This window comes from Bubalus kerabau, chromosome 2, assembly GCF_029407905.1.
Source record: "Bubalus kerabau isolate K-KA32 ecotype Philippines breed swamp buffalo chromosome 2, PCC_UOA_SB_1v2, whole genome shotgun sequence".
Classification (NCBI taxonomy): Eukaryota; Metazoa; Chordata; class Mammalia; order Artiodactyla; family Bovidae; genus Bubalus; species Bubalus kerabau.
Genome location: NC_073625.1, coordinates 110,835,870 through 110,848,509, shown reverse-complemented (window position 1 = coordinate 110,848,509; position 12,640 = coordinate 110,835,870). Strand labels below are relative to the sequence as shown.

The window sequence follows — 12,640 nt, the reverse complement described above, 5'->3', positions numbered from 1 at the left end:
CTCAGGGCTTTTGTGTGTGACCTGGAATTTCATGATTAAAATGCTTTATATTTTATTTTGTTGTTGTTTAATTGCTAAGTTGCGTCTGACTCTTTTGCAACCTCATGAACTGTACCCACCAAGTTTCTCTGTCCATGGGATTTCCCAGGCAAGAATACTGAAGTGGGTTGCCATTTCCTTCTACAGGGGATCTTTTTTGCCCAGGGATCAAACTGGTGTCTCTGGCACTAGCAGGCAGATTCTTCACCATTGAGCCACCTGGGAAGCCTTAGTTATTTATGAAAATTAGTCAACCCATCACTGGTTATTTCAAGGACTGAAAAGAAAATACTGTTGACAATATCTAAATGCATACCTAAAAGCTAGTTAAGTGAAAAGTCCTTTTCTTACACACTTAAAAAAATTCAGGGGCATATAACACTGAGAGCAGACAACAAGGACCTGACTTTCTGGGGGCAAGGGTCCTTGAAGGTCTTCCTGGAGGAAGTGACATTTGAGTTGTTTCTTAGCCTGGATTCCCCCAAAGACAGAACCTGAGATAAAGGCATGTGTGCAGGTAGTTTATTGGGAGGTGATCCCAGAGGGTAAAGAGAGAGGGATAGAAGGAGTAACAAGAAAAAAAAAGTCAACCTATTGCTAATTATGTCAACTGCTGGAAAGAAAAAAATGTTGGCAGTATCTAAATGCATATGTAGCAGCCAATTAAGTTAAAAGTTATTTTCTCACATCAAGAAAGTTAAAAGTTCACTAAAAATAATTTTTAAGAAATTAATTTTTGTAATTGTTTTACTAGGAAAATTTTGAATACTTTACTGTGATTACATTGCTATTAATATGTGTATAGATTGCTAATCAGCATATATAAATGATGCAGTACAACATTTATAAGTAAATAAATTATATTAAAAGTTACTCAGCAAGTACAGCTATAAAGCTAAATGCTAAATTAAAATTTTTTATTTTAAATTCTAACTAAAAATTTTTATTGTCATTTTTAATCCTCCACTGACTTCTCTTTTATGTATAAAGTACAGATATATTTATAATATATAAACAGATATATAGTACACCTATGGTATTAAAATTTCATGGGAGGGACTTCCCTATTGGTCCAGTGGTTAAGAATCTGCCTTGCAATGCAGGGGATATGGATTTGATCCCTGGTCGGGGAACTAAGGTCTCACATGCCAGGCATGGGGCAACTAAGCCCATTTGCCACAACTACTGAAGCCCCTGCATGGAAAAAAAGACCCAGCACAGGGGTGTTTTTAAAAAAAATTTTTTTAATTTCATGGAAGGGGGATAAGTAGGAAAAAAGATATCTGAATGTCTCTTTTAGTGGGAAACAATGAAAAACAGGTTGAGAAATAAAGCTCTCTATCCAGGGCTTCAGCCTATGAATATGGAGAGCCCAGTACCTACACACAACACACACAACACACAACACACAACACACACACACACACACACACAGACTCCATAATGCCAACAACTTGCTACCCGTTGGAATATCATTACTTGATTTTCTTAGTGATGAATTTTCCTCCACTCTTCTACTTTTGAGAAATAACTCATCTCCTGTCCCTTATCAGTTAAATAACACTAGCACCAAAAAAGAATTATATCACAGTTAAATCAGCTTTGGCCAAAAACCCAAAGCAGAGCCAGCTTTTCCACCCCTTGCGGGTTAGTGCTGCGCTGTCACCTGACACGTGCTTGCGCTGAATCTGTGCCAGCTTTGCCTCCTTCGCTTCCTGTAGCTTAGACCACTGGGCATTCAAACGTGCCATGTTCACTTCGTTTTGATTCTCATCACGCTTCTTCAGCAGCTCTTTTAGAACTTCCAGGCGAATCTCCTGCAATCTTCGAGCAAATTACAATCATAAAGAAGCCTATGGTCTCTCAAACAGGATGCTCTACTAAAGAAAGGGAACGTTTGCCATAAATAGGACCTTCTCTTCAGGCTGGTACCATATTCATGCATTTTATAAAGACCACTGTGGCAAAAGTGTGGAAATTGAGTTGGGGGTTGAGATAGGCACTCTATAGTCTTTATATAAGAAGAATATTATATGGGTGTATCTCTAGGCAGAAGGGCCTAAGTGAACAGAAAAATGTTTGTCCCCAGTTTCAGGCCGACAGGTATTGCTGGAGGGTTAAGAAACAGGAGGACTGAGAGAAAATGTGGTTGTGGCATGCTACTAAGTGGTGACTGCGAAAATGCCAGCATCTGACACATATGGATATTCATTCTTCACTTCATTGTTCTCCAGGACTACCTTGCTTATGTGTGCATACGACTTCAAAATATCTACTTCAGCCCAGATATTTCTGAACCGGAACTTCCATCTACTTGAATCTCCAATTATCCCTTCAAAAACCTCACTCATTTTATTCCGCTAGAAATCTACTCCTTCTCCTACCCTCTTCCCTCCTCTAAAACACTCCTTACATCTGTTTCCTAGCTCATGTCTTGGTCATCTCTCTCCTGACTCGGACTCTGGGTGTTAGTCTAGTCTCGCCTCCTTCCAATCTTTGTTCCATGTAGTGGTCAAGATTTGCCTTTCTAAAATGGAGGTTTGAACATTTTACTCTTACTTAAAAATTTACATAGTAATTTATTCAATCACTTAGTTGTCAAATACTTATGCCAGGCAGGGAATAAAACAATGGTGAACAAGATAAAATGCACTGTCTCAAGGAGCACGGTTTCAGTGAAGTAGGCATATAAACCAACATTTACAACACGGGGATCAAAACACCAGGGCAGAAGAATGAAAAGACTTCTGCGGGAGAAGAAATGGCAGAGCACCTCTGTCAGTGCTATTCCCAGTTGATCAAAAAGAAGGAGTGGGGTGGTGGGAAAGGCTTCTTCACAGTAGCCATTAACTCAGCACTTGAGGGTCAAAAGGGTTGAGATTTGCCACACTGACAAGGGAGAAGTGGGGCCTCAGCAGAGACAGCACACTGTCAGGGGCTTGGTAGCAATGCTATGAGCAACGAAGCACCTCAGCACAGGAACAAAGGGCACCTCGAGAACTTCCCTTCCCCCTCTTCTTGCTAAGGAGCTACAATTTTTTGGTCCTCATCATTTCTACATATTCAGAGACAATGTCATTATTGAAAATATCAGTTAAAATGGCTAAAAATTCAACCAGAAATACCCTAGCATATTGTTACTTATGTACTGTGAGGTCATCTCTTAACTGAAGAGTTAAGTCCACAGTTTGTCTTTTAAATATAAACGCCTTATTAGCTGCAGCTAGAACCCAAGAGGTCCTGACTGAATCCGGTACCGGGGGAAGAGACAGGGTCAGCCAGGAGGCTGTTTGATGGATAGGAAGAGGGTCAAAGTCGAGGGACCCTGGCACTGGTAAGGAACAGAAAGGGACAGTCTGAAAGACATTTTGCAAAAATCAGTGGAATTCTGTGACAGCCTAGATAAGTTACTAAAGAGAAAAGAAAAGATCAGAGATGCTGTGAGGAATTGTTCAAATCTGGGTTCCACACTGAACTTCACACATAAAGAAGGTGTTATATATATATTTAAATTATTAGAGAAAAAAATAATGAAGCTATTGCTCCTGAAACCCAGTCTCCTAACTCTACAGGTTAAGGATTGCTTTTAAACCCTTACATTTGGGAACTCTATTTGCTTTATTGCTTAAAAGTATTAACATTAATTCCATCAGTGTAGGAGCAACTGTCTGGGTAGCTGAGAACCTACTTCTCAATCTCCTGCTCTCTGAAGGCCCACTCCTTCCTCTCCATGGCATTCATCATCCGCCTCCTTTTCTCAAACTGGGAGGTGTCACACAGAGGGGGCAGGGTGTCTTCCCAAGCACGCTTCTCCCGGGCACGTTCTATCATCTCTACTTCAGCTTGTCCTGCCGGGAGACCTCGACCTACAGGATGAGGCAGAACACTTAATAAACACACAGACACACTCACGTACCTGCTAGTATTTAATTGACTCCCTCTCAGTTCCTGTCCTCTTTAAATTGAAGGTTATGACAAGATGAAATGATATTGGGATACGTCTCCACATGTGCCTGAGAGTGTATTATCTGTGCCCTGCACTCTCTCTTATTAGCAATTCAGTCAGAAGACATTTCATTTGCATGGAAGTATTTAAAGATATTAGGTGATTACTAAATAATCACACCTTGGAACATTCCATATTGGAAAAATCCATCTTTTGAAATACAAAGAAATATCAAAATAACTTGCAGAAGATCATAGTTAGTAGGTGGTGAAACCCAGAATTTGCCCATGACAATCTGGCCCTTGCAGTCTTACATACTATACTATACAGTACTCCCTCTCTAGAAACAAATATTAAACAAAAATGAACTATACAGAGAAGCCCACAGCTAATACCATACTCAACAGTGAAAGGTTAAAAGCTTTTTCTCTAAGATCAGGAACAAGGTAAGAGTGCACACTCTCACCACTCCTATTCAATATAGTACTGGAAGCCCTAACCAGAGAAATTGGGGGAAAAAAAAGAGAGAGAGGGAGAAAGAAATAGAGAAAACTGCATCCAAGTCAGAAAGTGAAAGTGTGAGTCACTCAGTCATGTCTGACTTCTTGCAATCACATGCGCTGTCCATGGAATTCTCCAGGCAAGAATACTGCAGTGGGTTGCCATTCCCTTCTCCAGGGGATCTTCCCGACTCAGGGATGGAACCAGTGTCTCCTGTACTGCAGGCATATTCTTTACCATCTGTGCTACCAGGGAAGGAAGAAGTAAAATTATATGTAGATTTCACAATATGCTACCTTACTGAACTGAGATTCTTGGTTCTGTTCATTTAAGTTTTTAAAATGAGTGCATTGCCTACAAGTGAAAATAGTTTTGCTTCTTCTTTTTAATCTGCATACCTAATTTTTCTTCTCTTATTTTACTGCATTAACTCAATTATTTCTCAACCAGGATGCTATTAATACCGTATTGGGCAAACAATTTTTGGATGGGTCTGCCCCATGCAGGGCAGGATGTTTAGTATCCATGCCAGCCTAGATCCCCCAAACCTAACCCATTTGCCTTATCATTATTATGGAGTTTCCAAATGTCCCTGGGGTTGATGGTCATAGCCTAGTTGAAAAAGTTCTGGGCTAGGATCTTCCCTCAACTGCTAAATAATAGTGGTGACAAAGGAATTACTGTCTTTTTCTTGATTTTAAGGATAAAGCTTCTCAAGTCTTACCTTTAGTATTATGTTTATCTCAGATAACCTTTATTAAGTTACTAAAATTTCCTTTTGATTCCAACATTTAGAGTTTACAACATGAATGCATGTCGAATGTTATTAAACTACTTTTCCTGAATCTACGGAAGCATTTTCTGACATTTTCTGGTAAAATGGTAAAATGCATTGGTTGGTTTTCTGATATTGTACTAAACTCAAATTTATATGATTAACCCATTTGGTTATGATAAGTCATCTATTAACTTATTTTTAAAATTTATTTATTTGGCTGTGCCAGGTCTTAGTTGCAGCAGGCAGGATCTAGTTCTCTGTTGTTGTTCAGACACTAAGTCTTGTCTGACTCTTTGTTGCCCCTTGGACTGCAGCATGTCAGGCTTACCTGTCCTTCACTATCTCCCAGAGTTTGCTCAAATTCATGTCCATTGAGTTGGCATTGCCATCCAATCATCTCATCCTCTGTCACCCCCTTCTCCTCCTGCCCTCAGGATCCTCCTTTCTCAGCATTCAGGGTTTCTTCCAGTGAGTTCTAGTTCTCTGATCAGGGATCAAACCCAGGACCCCTGCATTGGGAGCGTGCAGTTTTAGCCACTGGACCATCAGGGAAGTGTCAGCCATCTTTTTAAGATACTGTCACATGTCACTTTTCTATATACTAATAATGAACTATCAGAAAGAGAAAGCAAAAAAAAAAAAAAAAATCCCACTTAAAATCCCATCACTTGACTATGGTGTAAGATCTCTTTAATGAGTTGTTGGGTTCTATTTTCTAACCCTCCCACACTGTTGGTGAGAATGTAGTCGGTACAGCCATTATGGAAAACAGCATGGAGGTTCCTCAGAACACTAAAAACGGAGTTATCATACGATCCAGGAATCCTACTCCTGGGCATATATATTAGGACAAAACTACAATTCAAAAAGATACATGCAACCCTCCGTTCATAGCAGCATTATTCATAATAGCCATAACATGGAAAGAACCTAAATGTCCATATACAGTGGAATACTACTCAGCCATAAAAAGAACAAACTACCACCATTCGCAGCAATATGGATGAACATAGAGATTATCACACTAAGTGAACTAACTCAGGAAGAGAAAGACAAATACTATATGAAATCACTTGTATGTGGAATCTAATATGATACAAATAAATTTATCTATAAAACATAACAGACTCACAGAGAACAGACTTGTGGTTGTCAAGGGGGAGAGGAAGTGGGGAGGGATAGAGCAAAAGTTTTAGGTTAGATGCAAATGATAATACACACAGTGGATAAATGAAAAGATCCTTCTGAACAGCACAGGGAACTGTATTCAATATCCTGTGATAAACCACGATGGAAAAGATATGAAAAGGAATGTGTTTATATATACAACTGAATCACCTCATTGTACAAAATATTAATAAAACATTGTAAATCAACTATATTTCAATATAAAATTAAAGAAAAACAAGCAATAATAAAGAAAAAATAAAACAAAATTCCATCAAAAAGAGAAAAATACCTATGAATAAACTTAACCAAAGAGGTGAGAGACCTGTATTCTGAAAACTATAAAATATTACTGAAGGAATCTGAAAACCACATAAAGAAATGGAAAGATATCTTGCATTTTAGACTGGAAGAACTGATATTGTTAAAATGTCCACACTACCCAAAGAGTCTACAAATTTAATTTGGCGGAGTAGAAGGACGTGTGCTCCTCTTCTCCTGTGAGAACACCAAAATCACAACTAGCTGCTGACCAACCATCAAAAAGAGAATGTTGGAACCACCAAGAAAAGCTACTCCACATCCAAGGACAAAGGAGAAGCAGCAAGATGGTAGGAGGGGTGCAATCACATTTAAAACTTCATATCTGCCAGAGACTCTTGGAGGGCATAAACAAAATCTTGTGTGCACCAAAACCCATGGAAAGGAGCAGTGATCCCCACAAGAGACTGAGCCAGACCTGCCTTTGAGTGTTGGAGGGTCTTCTGCAGAGGCATGGGTCAGCAGTGGCCTCCCACGGGGACAGGAGCACTGGCAGTAACAGTGCTGGGAGGCACAGCAGGTGGTACAAGTCCTCTTGGAGGAGGTCGCCATTAGCCCCACTACAGAGCTGCTGGATGGGCGATCCACAAACTGGAGAACAACTATACCAAAGAAGTTCTCATGCTGTTGTGAAAGTTCGAGGGCCCACAACAGACTTCCAAACCTGGGGATCTGGCAAAGGGACTGGGAATCCCCAGGGGATGTGACTTTGGATGTCAGTGGGATTTGATTATAAAACTCCCACAGCACTGGGGAAATAGACTCTTGGAAGGAAAAGACAAAACCATATGTGCTCCAGGACCCAGGAGAAAGGAGCAGTGACCCCACAAGAGACTGAGCCAGACTTGCCTATGAGTGTATGGGAGCCTCCTACAGAGGCACAGGTCAACAGTGGCCTGCCACAGGGTCAGAGGTATTGACAGCAACAGTCCTGGGAGGCGCAATGTACTGGCATAAGTCCTTGTGGAGAAGGTCGCCACTACCCCCACCATAGACCCTATAGCTCCACCATAGGAATGCAAACTCAAGGACTGAGCCACCTCAGTCCAAACTACAGGGAGGGAGCACAGCCCCACCCATCATCAGAAAACTGGATTAAAGATATACTGGGCACGGCCCTGCCCACCAGAGCAAGACCTAGTTTTCCCCACAGCCAGTCCCTCCCATCAGGAGGCATGCACTCCCATCCATCAGAGGGCAGACAGAATGGAAGCCCCAACCAAAATGGCCTTGTATAACTCAATGAAACTCTGAACCATGCCACACAGGACCACGCAAGACGGCTGGGTTATGGCAGAGAGATATGACAAAACGAGATCCACTGGAGAAGGAGGTGACAAACCACTTCAGCATTCTTGCCCTGAGAACCCCATGAACAGTACGAAAAGGCAAAAAGATGTGACACTGAAAGATGAGCCCCCTGGACTGGCAGGTGTCCAATATGCTACTGGAGAAGAGTGGAGAAATAGCTCCAGAAGGAATGAAGAGGCTGAGCCAAAGCAGAGACGACGCCCAGTTGTGGATGTCTGGTGGTGAAAGTAAAGTCTCACGCTGTAAACAGCAATATTGTATAGGAACCTGGAATGTCAGGCCATAATCAAGATAAATTGGAAGTGGTCAAACAGGAGATGGCAAGAGTAAACATCAACATTTTATGAATCAGTGACCTAAAATGGGCAGGAAAGGCAAATATAATTCAGAAGACCATTATATCTACTACTGTGGGCAAGAATCCCTTAGGAGAAATGGAGTAGTCCTCATAGTCAACAAAAGAGTCTGAAATGCAGTACTTGGGTCCAGTCACAAAAATGACAGAATTTTCTCAGTTTGTTTGCAAGGCAAACCATTCAACATCATAGTAATCCAAGTCTATGCCCCAACCACTAATGCCAAAGAGGCTGAGTTGAAAGGTTCTATGAATACCTATAGGCTTCCCAGGTGGTACTAATGGTAAAGAACCCACCTCCCAATGCAGGAGATGCAAGAGACGAAGGTTCGATCCCTGGTTCTGGAGGATCCCCCAGAGGAGGGAGTGGCAACCCACTCAAGTATTCTTGCCTAGAGAATCCCTTGGCCAAGATAGCCTGGCAGGCTACAATCCATAGGGTCACAAAGAGTCAGGCATGACTGAAGTGACTTAGCATGCATGCATACATGAAGACCTACAAGACCTTCTGGAACTAACACCCCAAAAAGCTGTTCTTTTCATTATAGGGGACTGGAATGCAACAGTAGGAGGTCAAGAAATACCTGGAGTAATGGGCAAATTTGGCCTTGGAGTACAGAATGAAGCAGGGTTTTGCCAAGAGAATTCACTGGTCATAGCAAACACACTCTTCCAACAACACAAGAGAAGACTCTACACATGGACATCACCAGATGGTCCATACTGAAATCAGATTAATTATATTCTTTGCAGCCAAAGATGGAGAGGCTCTATACAGTCAGCAAACACAAGACTGGGAGCTGACTGTGGCTCAGATCATGAACTCCTTATTGCTAAATTCAGACTGAAATTGAAGAAAGAAGGGAAAAACCATTAGATCACTCAGGTATGACCTAAATCAAATCCCTTATGACTATACGGTGGAAGCAACAAATAGGTTCAAGGGATTAGATCTGATAGACAGAGTGCCTGAAAGGCTATGGACGGAGGCTTTGGGACACTGTACAGGAGACAGAAATCAAGACCATCCCCAAGAAATGCAAAAAGGCAAAATGGTTGTCTGAGGAGGCTTTACAAACAGCTATGAAAAAAAGACAGGCGAAAGGCAAAGGAGAAAAGGAAAGATATACCCATTTGAATGCAGAGTTCCAAAGAATAGCTAGGAGAGATAAGAAAGTCTTCCTCAGTGATCATTGCAAAGAAATAGAGGAAAACAATAGAATGGGAAAGACTAGAGATCTCTTCAAGAAAATTTCAACATACCAAGGGAACATTTCATGCAAAGATGGGCACAATAAAGAACAGAAATGGTATGGACCTAAAAGAAGCAGAAGATATTAAGAAGAGGTGGCAAGAATACACAGAAGAATATACAAAAAAGATCTTCATGACCCAGATAATCACAATGGTGTGATCACTCACCTAGAGCTAGACATCCTGGAATGTGAAGTCAAGTGGGCCTTAGGAAGCATCACTATGAACAAAGCTAGTGGAGGTGATGCAATTCCAGTTGAGCTATTTCAAATCCTAAAAGATGATGCTGTGAAAGTGCTGCACTCAATATGCCAGCAAATTTGGCATATTGAACAAAACTCAGCAGTGGCCACAGGACTGGAAAAGGTCAGTTTTCATTCCAATCCCAAAGAAAGGCAATGCCAAAGAATGCTCAAACTACTGCACAATCGCACTCATCTCACACACTAGTAAAGTAATGCTCAAAATTCTCCAAGCCAGGCTTCAACAGTACGTGAACCATGAAATTCCAGATGTTCAAGCTGGATTTAGAAAAGGCAGAGGAACCGGAGATCAAATTGCAAGCATCCGTTGGAATATAGAAAAAGCAAGAGAGTTCCAGAAAAACATCTACTTCTGCTTTATTGACTATGCCAAAGCCTTTGACTGTGTGGATCACAACAAACTGTGGAAAATTCTTCAAAAGATGGGAATGCCACAATACCTGACCTGCCTCCTAAGAAGTCTGTATGCAGGTCAAGAAGCAACAGTTAGAACTAGACATGGAACAACAGACTGGTTCCAAATAGGGAAAGGAGTATGTCAAGGCTGTATATCGTCACCCTGCTTATTTAACTTTTATGCAGAGTACATCATGAGAAATGCTGCACTGGATGAAACACAGGCTGGAATCAAGACTGCTGGGAGAAATATCAATAACCTCAGATATGCAGATGATACCACCCTTATGTCATAAAGTGAAGAAGAACTAAAGAGCCTCTTGGTGAAAGTGAAAGAGGAGAATGAAAAAAGCTGGCTTAAAGCTCAACATTCAGAAAGCTAAGATCATGGCATCTGGTCCCATTATTTCATGGCAAATAGATGGGGAAACAGTGGAAACAGTGAGAGACTTTATTTTTGGGGTCTCCAAAATTAATGCAGATGGTGACTGCAGCCATGAAATTAAAAGACACTTACTCCTTGGAAGAAAAGTTATGACCAACCTAGATAGCATATTAAAAAGCAAAGACATTACTTTGCCAACAAAGGAACATCTAGTCAACGCTATGGTTTTTCCAGTGGTCATGTATGGATGTGAGAGTTGGACTATAAAGAAAGCTGAGCGCTGAAGAATTGATGCTTTTGAACTGTGGTGTTGGAGAAGACTCTTGAGAGTCCCTTGGACAGCAAGGAGATCCAACCAGTCCTTCCTAAAGGAAATCAGTCCTGAATATTCATTGGAAGGACTGATGCTGAAACTGAAACTCCAATATCTTGGCCACCTGATGCGAAGAACTGACTCATTTGAAAAGACCCTGATGCTGGGAAAGACTGAAGGCAGGAAGAGAAGGGGATGATAGAGGATGAGATGGCTGGATGGCATCACCGACTCAATGGACCTGAGTTTGAGTAAGCTCCGGGAGTTGGTGATGGACAGGGAGGCCTGGCGTGCTGCAGTCCATGGGGCCGCAAAGAGTTGGACAGGACTGAGCGACTGAACTTGGAAGTATGTTCAAGGATGTCCTTTTATTCTTCCCTTATTCAGATCAATAGCTAACATTTATAGAATGGTTATTTCCATACTAGGCATTGGCCTAAGCACATTACATAAATGAATTTAATTAGTGTTTACAATATCCTATGAGATAGACCTATGAAATGTTCTGTCCTATGAAAGTATCTTTATTTCACCTTCTCTCCTGAGTAAGAGTTTGGCTGGTGTAAGAATTCTAGATTTGGGTTATTTTCCCATGGAACTTTAAAGATACTACAGAATGCCCACCTGGAGGTACTCCATCTCTTAGGGAGCCTGGAATTCCTTATGTAAACGGCCCCAAGCCCACTTCCAAAATCTACATGGGCCACTTCGCAGGATTCAGACTCCCGAGGGCACACTACATGCTGCTGTTTGTTCACCCTTAGGCCCAAAGGGTGGTCACATAGCAGCTGTTTTCAAGGATGTCTAGACAGAATATGGAAAAGCAGGACAGGAGAGGCAATCACAGGCATGCACAACAAGCCCTCATGATGAAGAACAGAGGCAGAGAAAGTGCCAGCCACCAGGCAGCCTCTCCCACTGCTGCCACATGCCAGCGTGCAATCCCAAGGAGTCTAAGAATTTTAAATGTACACTTGTCCTTTCAGCTTTTTATAAAGATTTGTGAAAAATATAGAATGTATTTTATCTAACAGACAGTAGCTTGATTTATAATGTTTAAACGTCTACACACATAATATGTAGGCATCCATTTAAACTTTTACCCAGGACCTCACCAACAAGGAGGTAGGCCTGACTCATGGAGCTTTTTATTGACACTTCAACCCCGGAGCTGCCAGGGCAGGGCTCCAATTAGGTCTTTACCAAGTGAAGCATTTCTGAGCCCCTACCTAAACCTCTTGTGTTCGAGGGCATGGCCCCAGTCCTTCTCAGCTCAAAGCTAAGCCCTTCCCACACCAAGAGGTTGAAGCTCAAAGGCTGCAGGTAGGAGTCCCTGGCTGAGACTGGCAGGCACTGGGCTTCAGTTCTACCTGTGCGCAGGAGAGAAGCTTCTCCCTCCTTTAATCAGGTAACTCAGGTCTGGCTCCTCACCATTCAGAGTCCCTGCTCATCATCACAGATTCTCTCTTAGGAAGAAGTCTTCACTGCTAAACGATTGATTTTCTTCCTTGATTTTAAGTGTGGTTATTAATTTTCATAATTATGTTTACTGTGTGTGCAAAGGAGAGGGAAAGATTTCAGCATACTCTGAATCTGTCATCTGGACTTAAG

General features: G+C 41.6%; 1 protein-coding gene across 2 annotated transcripts in view; it reads right to left on the bottom strand.

Moving 5' to 3' along the window:
• The window catches only part of CFAP91 (cilia and flagella associated protein 91), a 94,121-nt gene that overhangs the window by 48,522 nt on the left and 32,959 nt on the right, over nt 1–12,640 (bottom strand). For both annotated transcript variants that reach the window (XM_055568294.1, XM_055568295.1), the window contains 2 exons: nt 3,728–3,905; nt 1,706–1,863 (listed from right to left, as the gene is read on the bottom strand). In XM_055568294.1, the coding sequence (XP_055424269.1) occupies nt 1,706–1,863; nt 3,728–3,905 (336 nt within the window). The remainder of the gene's footprint in view (nt 1–1,705; nt 1,864–3,727; nt 3,906–12,640) is intronic.